At 35.0% G+C, this 23,179-nt stretch overlaps 2 protein-coding genes and 1 long non-coding RNA gene across 3 annotated transcripts; 2 read left to right on the plus strand and 1 right to left on the minus strand.

Moving 5' to 3' along the window:
• The first annotated feature begins 655 nt into the window (after positions 1–655).
• Positions 656–1,224, plus strand: LOC146931360 (uncharacterized). The gene is made up of 3 exons (XR_015006671.1): positions 656–784; positions 892–969; positions 1,086–1,224. It is a non-coding gene; the product is annotated as an uncharacterized LOC146931360 (long non-coding RNA).
• A 1,691-nt stretch (positions 1,225–2,915) lies between these two features.
• PRP40C (pre-mRNA-processing protein 40C) lies at positions 2,916–17,802 on the plus strand. Its single transcript, XM_085702844.1, has 17 exons — positions 2,916–3,013; positions 3,144–3,249; positions 3,336–3,427; positions 3,514–3,669; positions 5,112–5,718; positions 5,820–5,983; positions 6,376–6,413; positions 7,381–7,459; positions 9,153–9,623; positions 11,478–11,561; positions 11,742–11,882; positions 11,996–12,102; positions 13,876–13,999; positions 15,601–15,744; positions 16,157–16,303; positions 16,902–17,024; positions 17,245–17,802. The coding sequence occupies exons 2-17, from the start codon at positions 3,156–3,158 to the stop codon at positions 17,560–17,562; spliced, it is 2,889 nt and encodes a 962-aa protein (XP_085558970.1). The 5' UTR covers positions 2,916–3,013; positions 3,144–3,155; the 3' UTR covers positions 17,563–17,802.
• An 873-nt stretch (positions 17,803–18,675) lies between these two features.
• Positions 18,676–21,479, minus strand: LOC146931362 (Ubiquitin-like superfamily protein). Its single transcript, XM_085702848.1, has 3 exons — positions 20,273–21,479; positions 20,059–20,158; positions 18,676–19,107 (listed from the first exon to the last, which is right to left on the minus strand). The coding sequence occupies exons 1-3, from the start codon at positions 20,563–20,565 to the stop codon at positions 19,012–19,014; spliced, it is 489 nt and encodes a 162-aa protein (XP_085558974.1). The 5' UTR covers positions 20,566–21,479; the 3' UTR covers positions 18,676–19,011.
• Between the last annotated feature and the right edge of the window lie 1,700 nt (positions 21,480–23,179).

Raw genomic sequence — 23,179 nt, forward strand, 5'->3', positions numbered from 1 at the left:
ATCAAGAAGTTGAAGAATGTTAATAAGGTTTTTTGTTTTATTAGTGATCTATTTTGACAAAGTTTGTACGCCTTTTAGTATAATGTTATTTTGTATGGTGATGCATGGCTCATCTTTTATTGTCTTGGGAACAATAAGTGAGATTATTGATGGGGATGGATGGTGGTACACTGCTTGCTCATGCAACAAAAAAGTGTATGCTGATTCTAACATGTACTTTTGTGAAAAGTGTGATCCTCATGTTGTGCATGTCACACCTAGGTATATGCTAACTTAAATTTGTTGAGATTTTTAATCAGCGTAAGGCGATATCCTTAAGTTTGTTATTAACACATCCAACTGTTTGATGCACGTTCAAAATCAAGATTCGAGTGGTTGATAACAGCGGAAGTGCACTTTTTGTTTTATTTGATCGAGATGTTTCTGGATTGCTTAATAAATCATGTTCTGACATTATCGAGTCCAACAACATTGTCATATGTATTTTTTCAACCTATTTTATAATACAAAGCTCTAATATTTACTTTGGAAATGTATAATTGTACACAAATAATATTAATAACAAATGTATGACACTTTTATTCTTATGATATTTTGGCAGGGTGATCCATCTCATGATTTACCCAATGAGATTGCACAATTGGTTGGTACCGAGTTATTATTTAAGGTTGATGTGAGTGTTAGATTCAACTCTAGGTATGAGACTAGCTATCGTTATCGTGTTATGAAGCTTAGCAACGATCCAAACATCCTTTTAAAGTTTTAAAAAGTTGAGACACTCGAGGTATCATAACATTCTAACTGTTTGAAACAATTTTTGTGGACATTAGTTTCCTTAATGTAATACAAAATTGTAATTTTTATTGTTTGTGTGCTTGTTTAAACAAATAGGATGATTTGGTTGAACCTGCAATTCATAGCCGGTATGCTTCGAAGACAGTTTGTCTCGAGAAAGACAATGTTGTCATGGTATTTAATAACTATTTGAAGTTTATTTTATTTGATTTTTTGGAAGAAAAGTAAATGACAATTGTGATTATAATATATACTTATTTTACTATAAATTGACATATTTTTTATTAAAGGACTTAATGGACAAGTTTTCTTAAACAAGTCCCACAACTCCATCATCTATGGACCCGAAAGGTGTTATTTAATTGGATTGTGAATCATTTGCACCTCCTAAGAAGAGAATCTTACCAACAAATGAAGATTGTGGAACAACTGACGCAATTGTTCAACCGGTTAAAAAGATTGTGAAGATAGAGAAATAATGTCTTCAAGTGACTTTGTTTTATCGTGTTCAAGTTGTTTGTCCATTATGTCAATGTTCCATGTCCGTTCTTAACGTACCAAAATAAGGTCCATGTCATTGACAATGGAATTACTATTTTCAATTGAATAAATCAACATTGTTCCACGTATTGACCCTTCAATAAAAAAATATTTCAAATTTCATATTAATTTACAATTTACTTGTGTCTTAAACTTTACATAAATTCTAAAATATATATAAAAATTAAAGACCGTTTTTTTATTTCTACCTTCTAGGCCAGATATGTAACTCAAGACCACCAAAGCAATCTTGACCCAAAATATACCTTCTTTTTGTCAAAAGACCCGCACTAAGACCTCGAACCACCAAGTGAGAACGACGAGACCGTGTTGTGAAACAAGTCACGGGGTGCAGCACCAGTGACTATGAACGAGCCCAAATCGACCAGCGGCAACGTGGGCACCAAATCGACTCTATCCTCATCTGTGAAGTGGTGCAACAGTGAAACGACCACACCACTCACACGACAACTAAATGATGACCTTGAAGGAGAGGACACAACATGGAAAGTAGTGGACGACAGCTAGGGTTTTGTGTTTGAGAGAGACAAGTGAAAAAAGAGAACTCCCATAATATATTAATTATTCATAGTGTTTTTATATTTTAAGCATAATTGTAGTTTTGCCCACTATTTTATCATTCTCACAAAAATAATTATATCTTTATAAATTTTAACTTTTTAATTCTCAATAAACGATGATTTATTCTTTCAATTTTAAATATGAGGATAAAGTACTGCATAATGTCAAAATTCTGAAATGAAATCAAACTAAAAAAATCAAATAATATCTAAAAAACTTATTTATGTGTAAAATTCATTAAAAAAATTTAAATAAAATGTATCCCGTGCTTGGCACGGGACGTTACACTAGTACATGTACACTTGAGAGGATTACTATATAAACTTATTCCCTTTTTGAGGGGATTAACTTGATTCCTTGCTTGTGGAAGATACTTGTTATAATATATTCACTTGATTTTTTATCGATAATATTGGATTGCATGCGTGAAGAAAATATATGCATTTTTTCCTGGTGACAACACATTATCCATTAATAAAAGATGAGTTATCTATGTTTGTGCAACACTATAAATAGTGGAAGATAAATAAATAATTTTGATTGATGTCAACTTGGGCAGAGTAACCCACCTTTTATTGATGGGTAAACAAGAATTTATCATTTTTCTTTGAATTTATTTAATGCTGGGGTTGAAAACTGTATTGTTAAAAGGTTAATATGCTTGTACCTCGTTGCCATATAGGCAAAATTAGGTTTACTCCGGTAAAAAAAATTAGAGATCCCCCTTGTAATTTAAAGATTATTTGGTTTTAGACCTTCGATGTATATGACTGACTTTGCAGGAATTTATGGATTAATAGGCTTTTACCCTTTGCCACATCAACGAAAATGCACAGTCATATGCGCTGAGGGTCTAAAACCAAAGAATGTTATAAGGGGATCTCCAATTTTCTCACCGAGGTAAAAGCTTATTAACAAAAAAAAAAAAACACAGATGTTAATTAATGAAGAAGAGAAGCCCTAGGTGTTGAAATGCAAATGGTCAGCCAATAAGCCCTAACTCCAAACAACCCACTCGGAGTTGTGAGCTGTGACTGATCTGCTCACTGCTCTGCTTCACACTCAACTGCTTTCCCTTCCTCCTTAACAATTACAGGTTAAGACTCTCTCTCTCTCTCTCTCTCTCTCTCTCTCTCTCTCTCTCTCTCCAATTTTCGAAGCTTCTTATCCATCGCTTTACAACCTGCGATTTGATTTTCCGAAATTAACCTTTGTTTCGAATGCAGATAGCTTGATCAATGGCTCAACCACCTCCCTCTGCTGCTGAAACAACGCCTACTTCCATCCCTAATCCATCATCTTCTTCTTCTTCTTCTTCTTCTTCTTCTTCAAGTATGTCTTTCTTTCATGCTTCATATTTATTATTTCAACCGAATTGTTCGATTCATGCCTAATTGTTTAATGCCACTCTTTTGCAGCTCCTGCATCATCACCGGCGCCATCAATCTCTTACGCCGCCCAACAAAATGTTAACGCTTCTGGGAATTCTCAGCAACAGCCGTCACATTCTGTTAGTATATATGGTCATGTATGTAATGTTAATGTAGTTCAATTTCGTCTCATTGTTTATACTTGTTGTCCTTTGATTTAATGCAGGGGATGAACCCTAATTCGGCTGTCAACCCTCCTATTCCTGCTCAACCTCCATTTCATACTCACCCCCCACGTCCAGCTGCCCCTTCATTTTCATATAATTTCCCCCAAAGTGCGCCGCCAGCTTTTACTGCCAACCAACACCGGCAATCTAACACTGTAAGACTCGTGCTTTTGCTTTAAATTCATGATAGAATATATGGGAGATGGGGTTGGGGTTATTCGTATGTTAGGGATTAAGATCAAATCACAACTTAAACTATGCTTGTCTGAGTAGACGGATAATTTAGAATGAAAATTATTCAATCAGTTCGACAGTGTGGGGAAGTTGGTAATCGAGTGCAAAATTGCAAGTGAATGCCAAAACCTTGCCATCCCCTACTTCATTTGTAGAACAGATTTGTAGGGATTGAATTTAGCTGGTCCAAGTTAGGCGTTGCTTAAGTAGGTTTGACCTTTTTAAAAATTCCAAGTCATAAACCTCGTTGTTAAGGTTTCTTTACATCTGGTCTGACCTTGTTGGAAGCCTCCTTTGGCTTAGTAGGCTAGTTAATGACTTATTTCATATTAAAGATATTAGGATATATAAATAGATACCATTCAACTTATTTCTGAGTAGGTTAAAGTGCTAGTATACCAATGAGAAGAAACTTTATACATTATAAAGTACAAGTTGTGACATTTAAACATCTACTATGAAAGAGCACAAGACATAAGGGGGAAATGGACTTTACTGGGCTAAGCTGTCCAAGGCTTGAGTCTGTCTTATTTATCCGATATTGGTATTTTGTAAGGTCTGTTATGATTTTATCACTATGTAGCTCCCCCCCTATTTGCTACCTTTTCATCCCATTGTGCCTTTTGAATACCCACATTGAACCAAGTGATCATTGACTGTAGTTGGGACTGGCATAGATAGTAGAGGCACTTAAGGAAAACAAAATTTGCATTAAGTAAATGATGCAAAATGCAAGTAACTTCGAATTTTATATACACAGAAGTTTAAATAACAGTGGAAAGGTTGATTGATATCAAAGCTGGGTGATGTTATTGTAATGACATTATGTGGCATATCTGTTACATTTAGTTTTGATTGGCACATATTAGTAGGAAATAATAAAGATGATTTATATTCAAAATTATTATGTGTTCACTCTGGTCATCTAAATTGAGGAATAGGTATCATGTAATAATCTGGTGTGAGTTGTCAAAATACTCTCTCTGTCCCATATTTTATAAGTCGTTTTAGCGAGAAAAGGATTATCCCGTTTCATATCTCGTTTTACAATATCAATGAAGTATAATTATTTTCTTCATTATTATCCCTTAACCATTATTAATATCTCTTTTCAATTCCTGTAATTAATTGGATTTGGAGTTTGAGAGATAAAGGGTAATTTAGGAAAACAAATATTGTTTACTTAATAATATCTATAATATTAATTGTATTTCTTAATTTTGTGCTAAAATCTTATATGACTGTATAATATGGGCTGGAGGGAGTAATGGCTGACAAGCATTGTTGTAATGTAGTGCACACAATACTCAAGAAAAGAGCTGAATAATAATATTTTCCTCCCACTTCTATTTGCTAATTGTAGAACATGCCTGATTCCGCCACACAAGATTTTAGTAAAGTGTCATCTGCATCAAGTAACTTACATCCTGTTCCTGCTCCTACTTCTATATCCGCAATGCCGCCTTGCTCTGACCCTAACTATCGCCCAACTACTTTATGGATGCCAACTGCCCCAACTTTTCCCGTCCATCCTGTAATGCCCGGAACTCCTAGTACTCCCGGTCCCCCTGGATTAGCAAAACCAGCTGCTCCATCTACAAGCACAGGTTTTCCCTCAGCTGCAGTACCGAGACAAAATATGCCAACTGCATCAGATCCTAATGCCTCACATAGAGGCTTACCCTATCCACCCATACCATCCATGGTTGCTCCACCTCAGGGATATTGGTTACAGCATCCACAGATGAGTGGTGTACATAGGCCACCATTTCATCAATATCCTGCTGCTTTTCCTGGCCCCTTTTCATTTCCAGCACGTGGTGGTGCACTCCCTGCTGTTCCAGTACCTGATTCTCAACCTCCTGGTGTTACTCCTGTTGGTGCTGCCAGCATTTCTGCTCCCGCTGCTTCCAGTCATCTGCTGAGGGGAACATCTGGTGTGCAGACAGAAGTAATTTCAGCACATACTGGTATGCCCACTGGTGTGCAGACATGTATTAGTTCATTGTTGTGGTTTGAGAAATGAGAATACAATTCACGTTCCTTACATTTGCGGTACTTATGATTGCAGATGACAAACACAAATCAAACGCCACTGTGACACAGAATGAGGATGCCGCTAATGATCAGCTAGATGCTTGGACTGCCCACAAGACTGAAGCAGGGATTGTATACTATTATAATGCTTTGACAGGGCAATCAACATATGATAAACCTGCTGGCTTTAAAGGGGAGGTAATGATACTGATTATCTACGTTCTTAGTAGATCTTGTACGTTTTCATGTCTTGGATCACTATACAATTATATGATTTTTTTAATAATATAAAATTTTCAAATAATTCACAAGTCACAATGTTCTCTAATGTAGTTTATGTTATCAGCATATATTGTTTGATCATTTTAAATAATGGATATCGGATACCCTAACAGATAGGAAATCTTAAAAAAACTAGATAAAAAACTAGATATTTGTAGACTACAACCAACACAATAATGGCACAACCATATCAAATTATTTTAGATGCCCATTCTTACTAAGCAAAATCATTTATTATCATAAATGAGATAATTTGATCACTTTATTTTTTTTAATACAATTCATTTATATTTTGCATGGGTATGCAGGCTCACCAAGTTGCTGTGCAGCCCACTCCAGTTTCAATGTAAGTTCCTAGCTTGTCTCCTGGTGGGAAAATTTTCCTACACTCATTTGTTTATTTCTCTTTGCTAATCTACTGTTGTTGTTTTCTAGGATCCCTATAAAATGTCCTTAATTTCTATCTTTAATAAAACATGTATAATTCAACAGTTTAAAGGAGTCGTCGTCACTTTGCTGGTAATGGTATTGCCAAAAACTGTTAGTTACAAACTTAGGAAAGAGGATCATGTTATGGTAATAAAATTAAAATCTTAATTTTATTAATATATTTGGAAGTTGGGAGGAAAAAGGGGAATCACAGGAAAAGAAGTAGAAGGAATGGACAAAAAAGAAATTTTCTCTCATCCCTTGGATGTTTAAAATGAATAAAGAGAATGAAATGGAGGGTTAGACAATGACATGCAAATTATTGCAGAACATTTTAATCTATTGTCATTTAGTTCTGCAAAGATCCCATCAGCCAGTATTCCTAAGTTTTGTACCTGCATGTAGAGATATGAATTTATGTTTGATGTTCTAATAGACCAATCATCAGTGACCTTCAGTATCAATACTGTTGGGCGGCAAAAAAAATAAATAAATAGTAAATGCTAGAAATTCAACCACACCTTATGTGATGCTATAGTGCTCGTTCAATAATGAGGATATTCAAGAGAACCTTTTTCACGGGTTAGGTGGCCTTTTTGTATTTTCATTTTTATTTTCTTCTGTGTATGCGACATTGTTATTGGCTAACTGTCCGGCCTGAAAAGTATGTGTTAGTTTGAAACAATCGGTGTTATTAATATTGATGGCGGAAAGCCAAAACTCCGCCATTTGAAGCCAGCTTAAATTCCATGGCACCACCATCCTTCACAAATTGGCCGTGGCGGTTGTAAAAAAATCCGCCACCATAATCTGACATCGCTCATATTTGACAACACCAGAAACAATGATTTAAAAACTTACCTTGTCATGTTTTCCTATTGTAGGGTAGATTTGCCTGGTACTGATTGGCAGTTGGTCTCTACTAGTGATGGGAAAAAATATTACTATAACAATCGAACCAAGGTATGATTCTTATTTTTCTATCTTAACTTTATGATCTCGACCATTTTTTTATTTCCCCCATCACTTTCCTTGAATACCTGTCTCTTTGGGATGTATTAACTCTTTGGGATGTATCATTCTTGGGCTTCCGGCTAATAACTTAAGCTTCAAAGAGAGATGGTCCATATATGTCCAAATTGTTAGGAGTATGATCCTGGCTGCCCTGTATTTTGCAATGAAGTTAGACTGCTTCATAATGTAAAATAGACTGTCTTGGATTGAGAGGGGGAGTGAAACAGGCAAAATCTGAGATTATAACACAAGTCATAACATCTTACCTAAAATGATAACAATAACAATGGCAAGCAACATTTAATTAAATTTGAATTGATATGTGTATGAAGCTCATGTCACAAGTTTAATTTAAAACTCATAAGACATAATGTAATAGACAGATATTTGACACAAAAATCTGAATCACTGAAATGAAAAAGCCCAACTAATAAATATCTGATTGAATATTACATGCCACAATCAGAGAAACAAAACAGAGGCTGAAAACAGTTGGACTTTACAGCAAGCAGCTGAGTACAACCACAACCAGAAGCAGCACATCAAAGCCAGCCAGGAAGAGACCAATCTGCAACTGATCCTCTCCACCTGGCCCACCGACATGCCTTTCTTTCCCAACCGTAACCTACAAGCTACTTCAAATAGCAGCTACAAATCAAAGCTTAGAACCCACAGCTCAAAAATCAAGGAGAGTGAATAGTTAGTAGGGAAAGGATCAAATGGATGACTAGAGTTTATAGGGATTGGAGTCTTAAGATTTCAAGGGGCCTTGATTTTCATTTTTTGGAATTGGGTGACCAGGCCATTGGATGATTCCAGACAACCACACCAAATTGCTTTTTTAGCTCTGATCGGGATCATAGCAGCAAGCAAAACTCGGAAACCTGGGATGCTAGGATCTAACATGTGATTTTAATTACTTGTTTGTCCACATTTCATGCACAAAGAACAAGTGTACCGGGGTGTGTTAGAGATGCACAAACCATTCTTGGTAGTATAGTTGGAGACATTGGCAAATCTCGAGGCTCTGTTCTTTTTGTTTAGACAACAGTTGTTAATAGAATTAACAAAAAATTTACAGGCTCTTCTGCTTCACACTGTCCTTTCCCTTGACATGTGTATAATGTGCAAGTCAGGTTCTAAAACTGTATCTCAGTTGATTGCTGCCCTGCAAAATAGATACTTCTCTATCTAACCTTTGTGTGGTTTTTTATCAGCACTTGGCGTGTCCTACCTTACAGAAGTTTTTTTGTTGGTTTGCACAAAAGCAATGGGGCATATTTTATTATCAATATAACCTACATATTCTACATACTCTGTCCTAAATTATAAGCAAAAATGGGTCAATTAAAGTTGATGTGTTTGGTTCAAAATTTTGACCAAATACATCAATTTTCTTTGACCAAATTTCGCTTGACAGAGGGAGTAGTGGTTATTAAGTCAATGCATTAATTTAGCATTAACCACCCTTAGTTTTCCAAAATAAGCAACACATTCACTAGAACTTTTTAAATTGGATAAATTTTGTTTCATATATATATATATATATACACACACACACACTGGTATTACTGTTATTTACGTTGTGATGGCATTTATGTATGATGTCATTGTTTATTCTTTGGGCTTTGTATTGTATCAGACAAGCTGCTGGCAAATTCCCAATGAGGTGGCGGAATTGAAAAAAAAGCAGGACAGTGATGTTACAAAAGATCATCCAACGCCCGTCCCAAATACTACTGTATTGTCTGAGAGAGGGTCTGGAATGGTTACTCTGAATGCTCCGGCTATTACCACTGGTGGTCGTGATGCTGTAGCTTCTAAACCCTCTATCGTACAAAGCTCACCATCGGCACTGGATTTGATCAAGAAGAAGTTGCAGGAATCAGGAGCACCTGTTACATCCTCTTCTATTCCTACTCCATCAGTGCAACCAGGATCCGAATCAAATGGTTCAAAAGCAACCGACTCTACAGCCAAGAGCCTGCAAAATGATAATAGCAAAGACAAACAAAAAGATGCTAATGGTGATGCTAATGTCTCTGATACATCTTCAGATTCAGAAGACGAGGATAGTGGGCCTTCAAAGGAGGAGTGCATAAATCAATTTAAGGTAAATTTGTTTTTTTTTTTGAGCTGACATAGTTCATGTTCTCTTCTTTCCTTTTATTGTCTTTGTTTCTGTTATCATGAAACCTGATCTTCCAATGATTGCATTATTTTTTTAACTATGCTTAAATTATCGTTGGAATATATACCTATGACTTCCTTTTTTTTTTCTTTCTTTTTTTCTTCTAAACCTTTTTTCACCCATATATATTTGGACATACTTTTGGTTGGATGTTACTTGTTGCTTTTTTATTTTATTCCTAGAGATTTTATCATTTAATTTTAAAATTAATTTATGGTTTATGGAAGATTGTTAAATTGCTTAATATTTGTATTTAAAATTAAATAGCCTATTACACCATTTGTGTTGAGAAAAACAATTTCTTTTTCCAGAATCACAATTCATGACCTAGTACAGTTTTAATACCCTACCTTTGTTTGGATGTGTGTGTGTGTGTGTGTGTGTGTGTGTGTGTGTGTGTGTGTGTGTGTGGATGGGGGTCAACTCACTCTAGTATCGATGAAATTTAATGTCAGCAAAGAGTTATCAAGTAGAGTTATTCTTACAAGAGTTACCTCTAGAATAAGTTGATCCCCACCCCATCTATATTCGTATATACAAAGGATCTAATGTATTCTTACACTGGTCAATAACTTCTGGATATCTATATCTTTTTAGTAGATATCTGTATTATTAAACTCGCGGTTGGAATCGTTGGATTAAGTTACTCACACAGATCTATATAAAACTTTATTTTAATGTAAAATCATTTGATATGTCAATGGGATACTTCAAAATTAACGGCTTCGGCACTTATATTAAATGACACTAATTTTGACCAATCCCATTGATGTATCAAACAATTTTAGATTAATGCAAAATTTTATAGATAAGATTATCACTAGGCAGTCATGTTTTTGGCTCTGGAGATTTGTTTCGAGTAAGAGCTAATACCCATTACCTTCAAAAGAACTCTTTGTTTTTCCGATTGCTCACTGGGTTGTCTTTCTGACACCTCCTTGGTGTTTAAGCTCATGGTCCTCTTGAATAAGCAAAATGGTATGGTTTGATGGCTTTGTTTATATATTTCTTATGAACTTTTTCTCCTGCAGTCTTTTTGTTTTTTTTTTTTTGTGTGAAAGATATCTTCTGTTTCTGTACCTCCCTTTCTGTGTAGTAAAACTACTGTAAAAAAAAGTTAAAAAGGGATTTCGATCGTGCACATATATCTCGCTTGGTAGCAGATTTAGAATTCTATTTGTATAAGTACGAGATACAGGGTTTCTCCAGTCCATTGCATTTTTAAATGGGATTGGAAGTTTGACTGGTGAACATTATGATGTAATTTGATCCATGTAGCCGACCCCACTTAGTGGGATAAGGCTTGGTTGTTGTTGTATTGGAAGTTTGACTGGTTGTTTCTTGAAGGTAAAGAATTTACAAATGAAAAATCAATCGACTGATAAATTGGTCTCGCATGTCCAAGCTAATAAATTGGCCTCAGCGGGAAGCAGAAATGGAAAATTTAAGCGTTTCATATATGTTTAATTTATGTACTGATAGTTGACCATTCTATTTTCATGTCAAATATTACAATACCGAATGAAAATCTTGATAGTATGAAATTGATTCCTTTCTATCTGCATTATTACATACGTTTATGATCTGCTAACTGCAGTATTACATACCTTTATGATCTGATAATGATGTTGCTCTGGTTGAAGATTTTAGTCCGTGTTCTGGTCAGATTAAAAAATTGTATAAGTGGGGCAATACACACCATAAATGCACTCTCAAATGTGCCTTAGTCTAAATCTAGTATTATTTTGTATTTATCTGTTCCTATGGATTTTGTAGGAGATGCTTAAGGAGCGTGGCGTGGCACCATTCTCAAAGTGGGAGAAAGAACTACCAAAGATAGTATTTGATCCTCGTTTTAAGGTATTTTGAGACCAAATATTTTCCATTATTTTTTTGGGGAGTTGGAGCCTTTCCTTCATCTGGAACTCCATCAAATTGGTTTGGTTGTGCATTAGTTAATTCTTTCCAAAAAAATTATATACCCTCCATCTTTGTTGTCATCTGCAAATTTAAAACTAATGGCAATATTTAATAATACAGGCTATCCCTAGCTATTCTGCTAGGAGATCCTTGTTTGAACATTATGTTAAAAATCGTGCGGAAGAAGAACGCAAGGAAAAACGTGCTGCACAAAAGGCCGCAGTTGAGGGGTTTAAGCAGCTACTAGACGAAGCCTCAGAGGTTAATGTTGCCTCAATTTGGAGCTCATTTGTTCTTATAATTGTTCTGGTATCAAGTCTATCTACCTTCAATTTGTGGAATTATTGAAAGTTTGTGGATCATTCCTTTTTCAGGATATTGATGACAAGACTGATTATCACACTTTTCGAAAGAAATGGGGAAATGATTCACGGTTTGAGGCATTGGACCGCAAGGAACGGGAGCATCTTCTGAACGAAAGGTGCCACTTTGAATTTAATTGGACATTTTTAAACTCTCTTAACTTCATTTTCTTTGTATGTGATTCACGTAATCATCATCCTTACCATTAGATTACTTATTTGGATTTTTAGTTTTCGCACTGATCTTAATTTAGAGTCTGCTAGCCAAGTTGATCTGTTGCACCTGCCAAACATTTACACATCATTTGATATTTTTTTCATTTAAGGTTATGGATGAGAGTCTTCATTTATACACTTGGCATTCTTAATGTGGAAATCTAGTATTTGTTTTTTATGTTTAAGTCCTTGAATTTCTTAGCCAACTACTCATGTATGTATGTTGGATATAAAAATTTGAAAGGGCTGGTATTTGACTATCTTGGTAGGCTGGTTTTTTAATTTAATTATAATGCTTCCTTTAGTAGCAAACAAATTTTGTTGATACTGCATTCAACCTTGGACAAGGGGTGCCTTGGCATGCAACCATGTCTCTAGTAGATTTATTGCAAGTTTGATTCATGTAATCGGCCTCTTTGCACTTGCAAGGTAAGGCTGTGTACAATTAACCTATAATGGGTGACCCTTCACTGGCCCCATCACGGTGGGAGCTTTGTAGCACCAGTTTCCTTTATAGTATTCAACCTAAGAGAGTGATCTATGTATAATTCAGCCATTTTCTGATTCAGGACAATGTTGGCAAATGTAGATCTTTTGGCTTAGAAATATAACATAGTGTTTGAAAGAACCACATATCCCAAGATGGGTAGGGGATGATTAACAACCTACCTTGTAATGAGATGACTGATGTCAGTGTTCTAACAGTGCTTGTGAGAAATAACATAAACTATTGAAATCCAAGGTTCTGTTATCTTTTCAGTTGAATATTCAATATTATGTTAAAATAGGAGTACACGTGTTAATGTCTTGATCCCTATTATATGCTTTCTTTGGGTTTTTTCCTATTAATTTGCTTTGATACTCATGTTGTCCATGCCACTGTATTCGAGTTTTTTATTTTGCAATATTGCTTTCTTATGGTCTCAGATTGATAATGTTTAAGGAATAAATCATTAAGGTCATCCATGGTTCAGCTGAAATTAGTACCGGGAAATTTTTTTTTGGTTGAGAAAGTGGGATTGAACAATCATATACTTGCTTGGTAATTGAAACAGTAACACTTGTTTTTGTTTGAGAATAGCCATCTTCTAGGCTCTAGTGCATGACTAGTAGTGACCTTAGGAATGAAAGCATACTATTTCCTTCTTACTCCTTTATATTCCACCTTCTCTTCGAAGGACACCAAGAGATGGAATTTCTGTTAGTGTAACTCATTTCCTTATAACGAAAGGCATAAAGGCAAACAAACAAATCAAGTCATGCTTGCTGCATGCGGGTGTCTTCCTATTTCACCAGTGTCAGCACGTTTGTTGTATGCAACAGTTCATCCAAAACGAATGCCACCTTTCAAGCCATCCCTTTTGATTTCTGTTTCTCGAAATTTGGTACATCCGACTCAGCTAAGTTCTTGCCTTTGTCTGTATATATATTGTTTTAGTTTGGATCCTCATTTGCATTGATATTGAACTTTTTCCTAGACAGAGAAATGATTTCTAATGATTATGCTTGAAAGCAACATGAGTCAGCAGGTAGTAGGCTAATGACAGACTCTCGGATTCACTGTGGGTGTGTCCTTATGCCCTCTAAACTCTTTGGATTTTGCATGGTAAATGGTTTCTTATGTCAATGTAATATTTGCAGAATCCTAGTTGATGGGTTTCATGTTTGTGTTTCAGAGTGCTTCCTTTAAAGAAAGCCACTGAAGAAAAAGCTCAAGCAATTCGTGATGCTGCTGCTGACAGTTTTAAGTCAATGCTTAAAGAACAAGGAGAAATAACTTTCAAAAATCGTTGGTCCAGGGTATGAGCATATACTCCCTCCGTCTCACAATAATTGTCTCTTTACTATTTTTTATTTTTCTCAAAATAATTTTCACTTTAGAATACCAATGCAGCATTTATTATTTTTTTCCATTATTATACCCTTATTTATTAAATTTCATCCAACTTAACTACTCCACTAACTACAATTAATAAGGATATTTTAGTAAATGATACTAAATTTACCATCAAAATCAACACAACTAATCATTTCCTTAATAACCGTGCATAAACCTTAAACGACTATTATTTAGAGACGGAGGGAGTATTATGAATAAGTTTTGAAGCACACATCATAACTCAAGTGTTGTGTCTGTATGACATGCAAACGAAGTTTTTGGGTCTATTTATTGTTTGATTCAAATCATTCACCCAGTCCATAGGCTTAATTAGTATTCGTTGAGTTTTGCTGGAAGCTCTCTTTTTTTGGTGACTAAATTAATTTGTTTTTTATTATATGGAAGGGAGATGTTGTATGGAACCAAGTGCTGGGCGGTTAAGAACCAACATGAGAATAAAGTAAGCCTAGCGGAGATGAGGATGTTGCGTTGGATGTGTGGCAAGACTAGATGAGATAAGATTAGAAACGACGCATTAGAGAGAAGACCTGTAGATTCTGTAGTAGGAGAGTAGATCAGATGGAGGATAGTCAGATTACAAGAGGTAGAGAAAGACCTAGAAAAACTATAAGAGAAACTATTAGGAAAGATTTAGAGATTAATAAGTTGGATCCAAATATAGTTTATAATAGAACCTTATGGCGTAATTTGATCCATGTAGCCGACCGCACTTAGTGGGGTAAGGCTTGGTTGTTGTTTTTGTTGTATGCCCTAAATTTGGAAATGATCTCTAAACAATAGAAAAAAGGAAAATAGATAAGTTTCAAATTAGAAAGGACTGTTACTTAGGCATGTTCAGACTGAAAGAAAATTTCTCTTGGTACTACAAAAGAAAATGCTAGAGAAGTCCTTCTAGTATAGTCAATGTATGTACAATATTTTGAAGCTCAATCCCATATAAATTTTTGTCTATTTTTAGGAGAAAATCTATAATTTTTTGGATAAAAATCCTTTTAGTATTATGATTTTAAGCCATTTTTTCTCCACAGGTCCTGAACAAGTGACTTGTTTAACTTATATATATGTGATCGATTTTGATGATGTCTAAAAGGCCAGGTGTGATAAGACATTAAGTCTTACTTCACTTGTGACAGTTTATTATATAAATATGCTTTTTGTGTCACTTAGAATGAATTTGGCAGTTGCAAAATCATATGTTTTTCATTATGATCTCCATTTATAAGCATTTATGTTTTCATACGCGCGCGCACACACACACAAACATGATTACAGAAGGCAAGAATTAGTTGTGGTCCGTAGATTTTTCCACCCACCCCACCCATGATTTCCTTCGAAGCCGGACATAGCAGTTTTTAAGTTCTTTTCATTACTCCACGTATACATTCTTGTCTTACCCTGTATATGTGTGGTGTGTGTGTGTGTTGTGTGTTTAGGAAATTTTGGTTTATGTTATTCTCAACTTTTTGTTGGGTGTTGTTTAATTTGTGTTTCGTTGATGCAGGTTAAAGAGAGTTTAAGAGATGACCCGAGATATAAATCTGTGAAACATGAGGATAGGGAATTATTGTTTAATGAGTATATTTCCGAGTTGAAAGCTGTTGAACATGCAGCAGAACGAGAGACCAGAACTAAAAGGGAGGAGCAGGTACTAGGTGGTTAATACTTAATATGTGATGGTTGTCTTTTAAATAAACATAAAGTTGGTAAATTGAAGAAAGTCTGAAAGAATAACTGTCATTCACTTTTTTGTTTATTGATGCCTTGGCATGATGCTCCTGTTAGTCCCTAGCAGGTAAATGATGTTAAACTACCCATATACAATTTTTGGTTAAATATAAGCTTAGTTTATTAAAGTGATTTTTATGATGATTTTTGGCTAAATGGTCTCAGTGGCGTCTCTTTTATTGATGAGTTTTCTGTTTTATGTCGGATGGTGTTGTTTAAGTTGATTTATCAATTTACTTATTCTTAACAGATGTTCCCTTAGCAGCTTATTTTTAGTAACTTAGTATAAAATTGATTATGATCAAATTCAAATACTCTAAACTGGTTCGCAGGACAAGCTGCGGGAGAGGGAGCGAGAGCTGCGTAAAAGGAAGGAAAGAGAAGAACATGAAATGGAAAGGGTACGACTAAAAATTCGTAGGAAGGAGGCAGTTACTTCTTTTCAAGCTTTACTTGTGGAGAGAATCAAAGACCCTATGGTAAAGCTTTTGTTCTTTGTGGTACTTCTACAATTTTGAAAATTAATTTTCCTTGTCAAATCTGAAAGTATTAGAATCTCTTTTACTTATTGTAGTTTTATAAAATTTCATTTTTGTTTCTTAAGTATCGATACTGTTCCAGCCTTTTCTTCTTGACTCCAATTTAATGTAATTTACTTCCTTCTTGAATAGTAATTTGTGGTACTTACTTTTACTGTTTTGAAGATTAATTTCCTTGTCAAAATCTAAAAGGATTATAATCTCTCTTAGTTACTGTAGTTTATAAAATTTCATTTTTTGTATCTTGAGTATTGTTATTTTCCCAGCTTTTTCTTCTGAGTTTTAATTTAACGTAATTCACTTTCTTCTTGATTAGGACTAAACTGCATCCAGTTAGACATTAAGAGGGTTAAATTGAACATTAAAGAAACTAGATGAATGGAATTGAGTTTCTTAGACTTTTTTGTTTTTGTTTTTTGACTGAGAGTTTCTTAGACTTAAATGCTGGATTGTGCTAGGAATTTTTTTGTTTATAATGATAAATTTCATATATATTTTTCATTAAAGATAAATTAATGTCGTTTGCATATATTCTTAGGCATCATGGACAGAATCGAAGCCTAAACTAGAAAAAGATCCTCAAGGGCGTGCAACCAATTCTGATCTTGACTCAGCTGACATGGAAAAACTCTTCCGGGATCATGTAAAGATGCTTCAGGAAGTAAGTGATAATATCTTATCCCAGTGATATTTGTGACATTTCTCTCTTATATTTTTGCCCGTGATTATTATCTATGTATTGTGTATATTTATTCTTTATTGATTTGTGTCACGGTGTGCCACTTAAATGGGATGCGGGAGACTCGGTAACAGCATGAGTAGAATTACATTTTTGGTCAAATTATGTGCTACTAACATCTGTGACTCCTGTGATTGGCCAGCGTCGTGCTCGCGATTTTAGAGCTCTTCTAGCTGAATTCTTGACTTCTGAAGCCGCGTCTCAGGAAACTGACGATGGGAAAACAGTGCTTAATTCATGGTCTACAGCAAAGCGTCTTATAAAATCTGATCCAAGATATAACAAGGTTCCAAGTGAAGATAGAGAAGCCTTGTGGCGCCGGTATGCGGAGGATATGATTCGGCGGCAAAAATCATCTCATGATTCAAAGGAAGAAAAACATACAGATGCCAGAGGTAGAAAGTCTCTAGAGTCTTCCAAACATCCATTGGAATCAGGGAGATCGCATGAGAGAAGATAATTTTGTTTGTAACTCTTGTGTTGCTGTCTTTTCCATAATTCATAGATTAGGTTTCTTGACCTTGAAGCCTGACATTAGAACAGAATATATTATACATTGAAGTTTCTAAACGATGTAGACAGTACAGCACTCTTAAGCTTCAGATCTTTTTGGGATTATATGAATATCGTTTTATTGTACAATTGAATTTATCTGTAGAATGTTTTGGAGAAAGGAAAAAACAAAATTGAAACTAGAAAATTTGAATGAAGTTTATTATATTTTCGTCTGCGTTATTTATTTTTCGAAAAGAAAAAAGACTTTAATGAAGTTTACTTTTGTCCCGATTCATTTTCAAACAGACCAAATGAAGACAATAGATCAAAATTAAGTGAAAAAAAATTAAAACTAATTTTCTAATGTTTATTTTAGTTTATTTATTTATCAACATGACTCTCCCTTAGGAAAATAATTTAAGTTTGATTGCTGAACTCGAAGTGAGGTAGTTCAGTTTTTGTAAAAAAAATAAAATAAATAGATGTCTCATTGGCTTCTCGGAGTGTCATCCCAAAGTATCCTTATCACCAAGGCCAAAAATCACAGTGAGTGCGAAAAATGAACCAAACTAAATTAAATCTCTAAAGTACTCCAGCGCTTCAAATCTTTCTTGTTCTTAAATTATTTTGTGGAACTATGTTAACTCAGCTTTAAGAACATCTGCAAGTTTATTCTCCAATGCTAAAAAATAAACAACCTAAAGTGAACCCATCTACTAGATTTTAACACCACATTTTATGACTCCATCACATTCTCTCAGTGGTTGTTGGCAAAAAGATATTTATGTTATTAAGAACAGTGTGTCATGTTCCACCATAGCAACTGTCCTACATGTTGGCTAATATTTGAAGAACTAAATATTGAAGATGGTCTTACCTATTGAACGTATGCAATGATTGTTTGGTCCTTCAAGTGTTGGTGCAGCGCAGAGGGTATAAGGATAAATGTAGCCAACATAACAATAACAAAAGTGCTAGGTTGCTTTCATTTTTTTGTAGTGCTTTGAGATAAAAACTCTACATATTTTCACAATACATTTATTCCAGAAAAGTTCACAATTAAAATAGACATTAGGTGTAGTTAAAGGCATTTCAACCAAGGACAAAATATGCTCGACTATATAGCAATCATACACTTCCTATCTGTCAGTAGACTCAATTTCAGACACATTATTTGTCTATTACAGTACAGCTTGTAATTTTCCATGCATTACATGTTCGGACAGAAATGATGGTCACACTAGCTTATCCAGTTATATGCTAGGAAATGTTTAGATTGAAAACAAGTTGAAACAAGAAAGAAGGTTGAAGCTTTGTTGTCGCATATTGGGGTAAGTAATGAGATAGAAAACCCGACCAATAGAGATCACCAAACATGCCACATGCCACGAGCTCAACCTTTCAGTGCTGTTGATCAGGAAAGCTTACTAAGGCCATGAAAAAACCGGTGCTTTCTCCTTTTTGAGTGTCTTCTAGATTCTTTTGTCATGACATAGGGGACAAAATGTATCTGCATTGGCATAAAAATATCAGTGAACTACAATTTATTTCTCCCAATACAAAATTCATCGTTCAACAATTTCAAGAGGCGAGAGGAAAATAATAAAACTAACGAATTTGTTATAGATTTTTTTAATATTATTAGGAAAAACTGGTGATTGAGCATAACGGCTTCCAAAAGGTAGATCATATTAACAAAGAAAATTCTACTTAGAATGACATGCCCTATTTGCTACCATAATATTGACGTTTGTGGTGAGAAAATAAGCCTGCAGTATCCTTCTGCATACTGTTTTGTGAACTAAGTCCATTGCCACCTACCAACGAGAAAATGCGAAAACTAATCATTGGCCAACTCAGGAGGCTTGCAAAGTTTCCATTTTTTATGATGAGACGAGTTCGACTGGGCGTTTCTAGAGAACCTTCAGAGAGTATGGAAGTTTGTCTGATCAAATGGAAATCAGGTGCCATTGAGCTGAAAATGAAAGCAGGTCAGCTTGAAAAGCTCATTGCTGATCATAAAGTGAGGGTTTATAGGGACCAATCTGATTCTGCAATTGCATATGTAGAATAACCTGTAGTAGGCCCAGCTCCCCTCAGCTTCCTTTCAAAAGCACTGCATGATTGGCTGCAAGTTCTAGCACTAGGCCACTAATGAAGAAACAATTCACAGTGCTTCAAGCAAACCAGGAAAATTTTCCCTATAATGCATGTGTGTTCAAGCACAAGGGTAGTGTCATCTTGCTTATATTGCATTACGTTGGTCACCAAGAATTTGAAATTTGGCAATGGCAGCAAATTTAATACAAGATATGATTTTGCTAATACGGCAGGCATTTCTTTTGGTCTCATGATCAATACAGACTAAAATCAAAATTCACAATATATTTAAGCCAAATACTAGTAATTTATTCTATTTCGCAATCCCAGCAATGACATAGAATAGATAAGTAGAAGAAACCTGAGAATTATTTCGAACGCCCAAATTTTGAAGCACATCATCATCGTTAAGGAGCTTGTTGTTATCGAATGACAAACAATAATTAGCCCAAACACTCCTCCTGCAATCAAAATCAATCAGATAAATATACACTGTCAGTGTACAATCAATCATTTTTCAATGTGTTGCTAATCAATGGATATGAAAACACATAATAATTAAACTGAAATCTAACCAAGAAATGTGACGATGCCCCATACTAGATTGTTCCATGTAATTAACTTTTTTCTTGATAGCAAGTTTCAAATCCTTGAGAGTTGCCGTATTCATAAGAATCACATCAAACGAAGTTGCATCCAATTTCAAAACAGAAATTCGCATTGCACTACCCAATTCAAGTCCAATGAGAGTTTCCACATCTTCCAGGGTAGGATTCTTGGGTACATCTGCAAGTATTGGATCCTCCAATAATGCTTTCAACACCTTCGCCTTCTTCAAACCGCTCTTGTATTCCGCACCTTCTCCCATCTCATCTCATCGCACAATAACCAAATTCAAACAAACGCAAATTTGCTACTCCACCAAACCCTTTCCGCACTCACTTTATTTAAGAAATGTTTTGCATTTTTTTTTCCGATAGCATGCAAAAATTATTATGATATGAGCTCTTTAATTTTTAATATCAATATGTTTTTTTTTTAATTGACAAAAAAAAAATTGTTACAAGAAATAGAACTCAATTTCTAGACAGTTCAGTTTGGGGGCAAAGGCTACGGTAGGTGACCTCTTTAGGTCACCTACCGTAGGAGACTTGACTCTTTTTTTTTTATTGTTGCAAAATGGATGTCAACCATTGGATGTAATTGAAATTTTTTAAAGACCATAGTATTATTATACTCTCTCCACACTAGATTCTTTTTACACTATATTCCCCCAGTGCAATTTCGTTGACCCTCCTCACCCTTCTCTTCTCCCTCCATCATCCTTATCTCTGTAACAACTACAACCTCCATGGAAGCTCAACGAGCAGATAAAGCTGCTGCAACCCAAATGAATTCTCACCTTTCCATCGAATTGTATGAGCTCTTCCTGGGCAAGATCAAAGTGATCTTATTGCTGCATAACGAAAATATTTGGAAGAGTCTCGCTTATTGTTCTGTTATTTATTGCTTGGATTAGTTTTACTCTTATTATAAAAATTAACCTTTTCATTTTGTTTTCACTGTTTTTTTATAGGAAATTATTGAACAAACTGAAAACAAGGTGGTAATTTTATAATTAAAAATAAAATAGGAAAAAATATAAGGAACCTGTTGTATAGGCTCTCCCCCTCGCTAAAAGAAGGATTTTTTTTGGAAAACTCATCAAGATGAGGTTCCCAGACTGTTAGATTTCTTGAATCTATGCTAGGTTGATGAAACCAGTACTGATCTGAGGGTGTTGTTTGGATTGGAGAAGATGAACGATCCATATAAACATGATACCATGTGGTAAAGAACATGTGTTCTTTAAAAGAGGGCTTTTAATCTCAATCATTTAATTCTAATCTAAGGGTCAATAAGCATTCCTATTATTCTCACATAAAAAAATCATATTAGTTGTAAAAAAAAAAAAAAAAAAGAAGGTCTCCTACGGTAGGAGACCTAAGAAGGTCTCCCACCCTAAACGGCGCCCGGTTTGGGTGGTTTCGTTAACTATTTAAACTCAATTTTGTTGTTTTTTGTTACAAAGTTAATCAAAGAAAAAAGAAAAGAGCACAAAAAACGAAGAGAGAGAGAGAGAGATATCAGCACTATTACCTTCTCTGAGAGTGTGATGCACTGAAAAGTTATTGGAAGCCAACGTGTTGTCTTGAATAAGAACATAAGTATGATAGTGTGGAGTGTCCCCTTTATAAGATTAATGGAAAGGAGGGAGTCCGAGTAACAACCAAAACGTCTATACCCATATCAATAGTCATGCGCAAGCCGTGGAAAATAGTTGTCAGCTCCGCCAACAAGATATCTTCAGATTGGGAGATCATACCTGAGAAAGCGGAGAGGAAAAGGCCCCCATTGTTGCAAAAAATGTCGCCCAAACCAGTACGGATCTTTGCAACTTCCGTCTACATTTAGGATGTTGCCCATGTAGTTGTCGCATTTCCATTTAACAAAGCGATCAACAGTGGTAGCTGCTTCATCATTTTCGAAGGCCGAAGTGATAGTGTCGGCTGAATTATAAATTTTGGTGACAATGTGGAATAGAGACCGAGTTTCATTATTGAGGCACATTAGATTACGATTCCTCCAAGTCCACTTGTTTGATAATATGTTTCGAATTTTAATTTATTCTTAATTTTCAAAAATGATTTTATGAATTTATTAGTTTTTAATCGATTATTTTAATGTTTTAATTTTCCTAAAAAAAAGTGACTATGATGCCATGTCATAAAAATTTGACAACCCAGTACAAAAATGAATGAGGACTCTCAAACAACAATCAACATGGTGACAGTTTACTTACTCTTTATGACTTGTGCGATTTGATATACTTGTTGAATTCTTCATCATTTCGCTTATTTGTTAAGTAATTGATCCAGGGGCATAGCCCTTCATTGACAAGGGGTAGCCAAGGCTACCACTTGTAATTGACCCTGTAACACCCCGTTTTCCCAACGTAAAAATTTCATATTAAATCAGAGTATTTAAATCATAAACGGAATGTCACATACTACTTTTAAGTCATAAAATAGATATTAATAAATATCCTTCCAGGTTCAACATCATAAAAGTATGGAAATACGCAGCGGAAATAGTTCAACATGAACAAAGTCTTGGCACGCAGGCCTTATCAGAAAATCTCATAATTTGATTCAATACTTATTCGTAAAAAGTTTATAAAAGCAAGCCCCATCCCGTTACATATCAGAGCACCTAGACACAAAGTGAGGAGTCCACTCACGAACACTTCTAATCTTTATTACCTGCACATTACCCACGGTCGAGGCAACATATACGCAGAAGGGATGAGATTTCACAGTCAATAAATTAAACATATAATTCATCAAAATGCATTTAACAACATAAATCATCATTTACATATAAAACATTTATCATTTAGCATTATATCGAATCATATTTAATTATCATTATCAAATATCATC

Source organism: Medicago sativa, chromosome 4 (assembly GCF_051527215.1).
Source record: "Medicago sativa cultivar Bolivia chromosome 4, Bolivia_mono, whole genome shotgun sequence".
In the NCBI taxonomy this organism is placed as follows: Eukaryota; Viridiplantae; Streptophyta; class Magnoliopsida; order Fabales; family Fabaceae; genus Medicago; species Medicago sativa.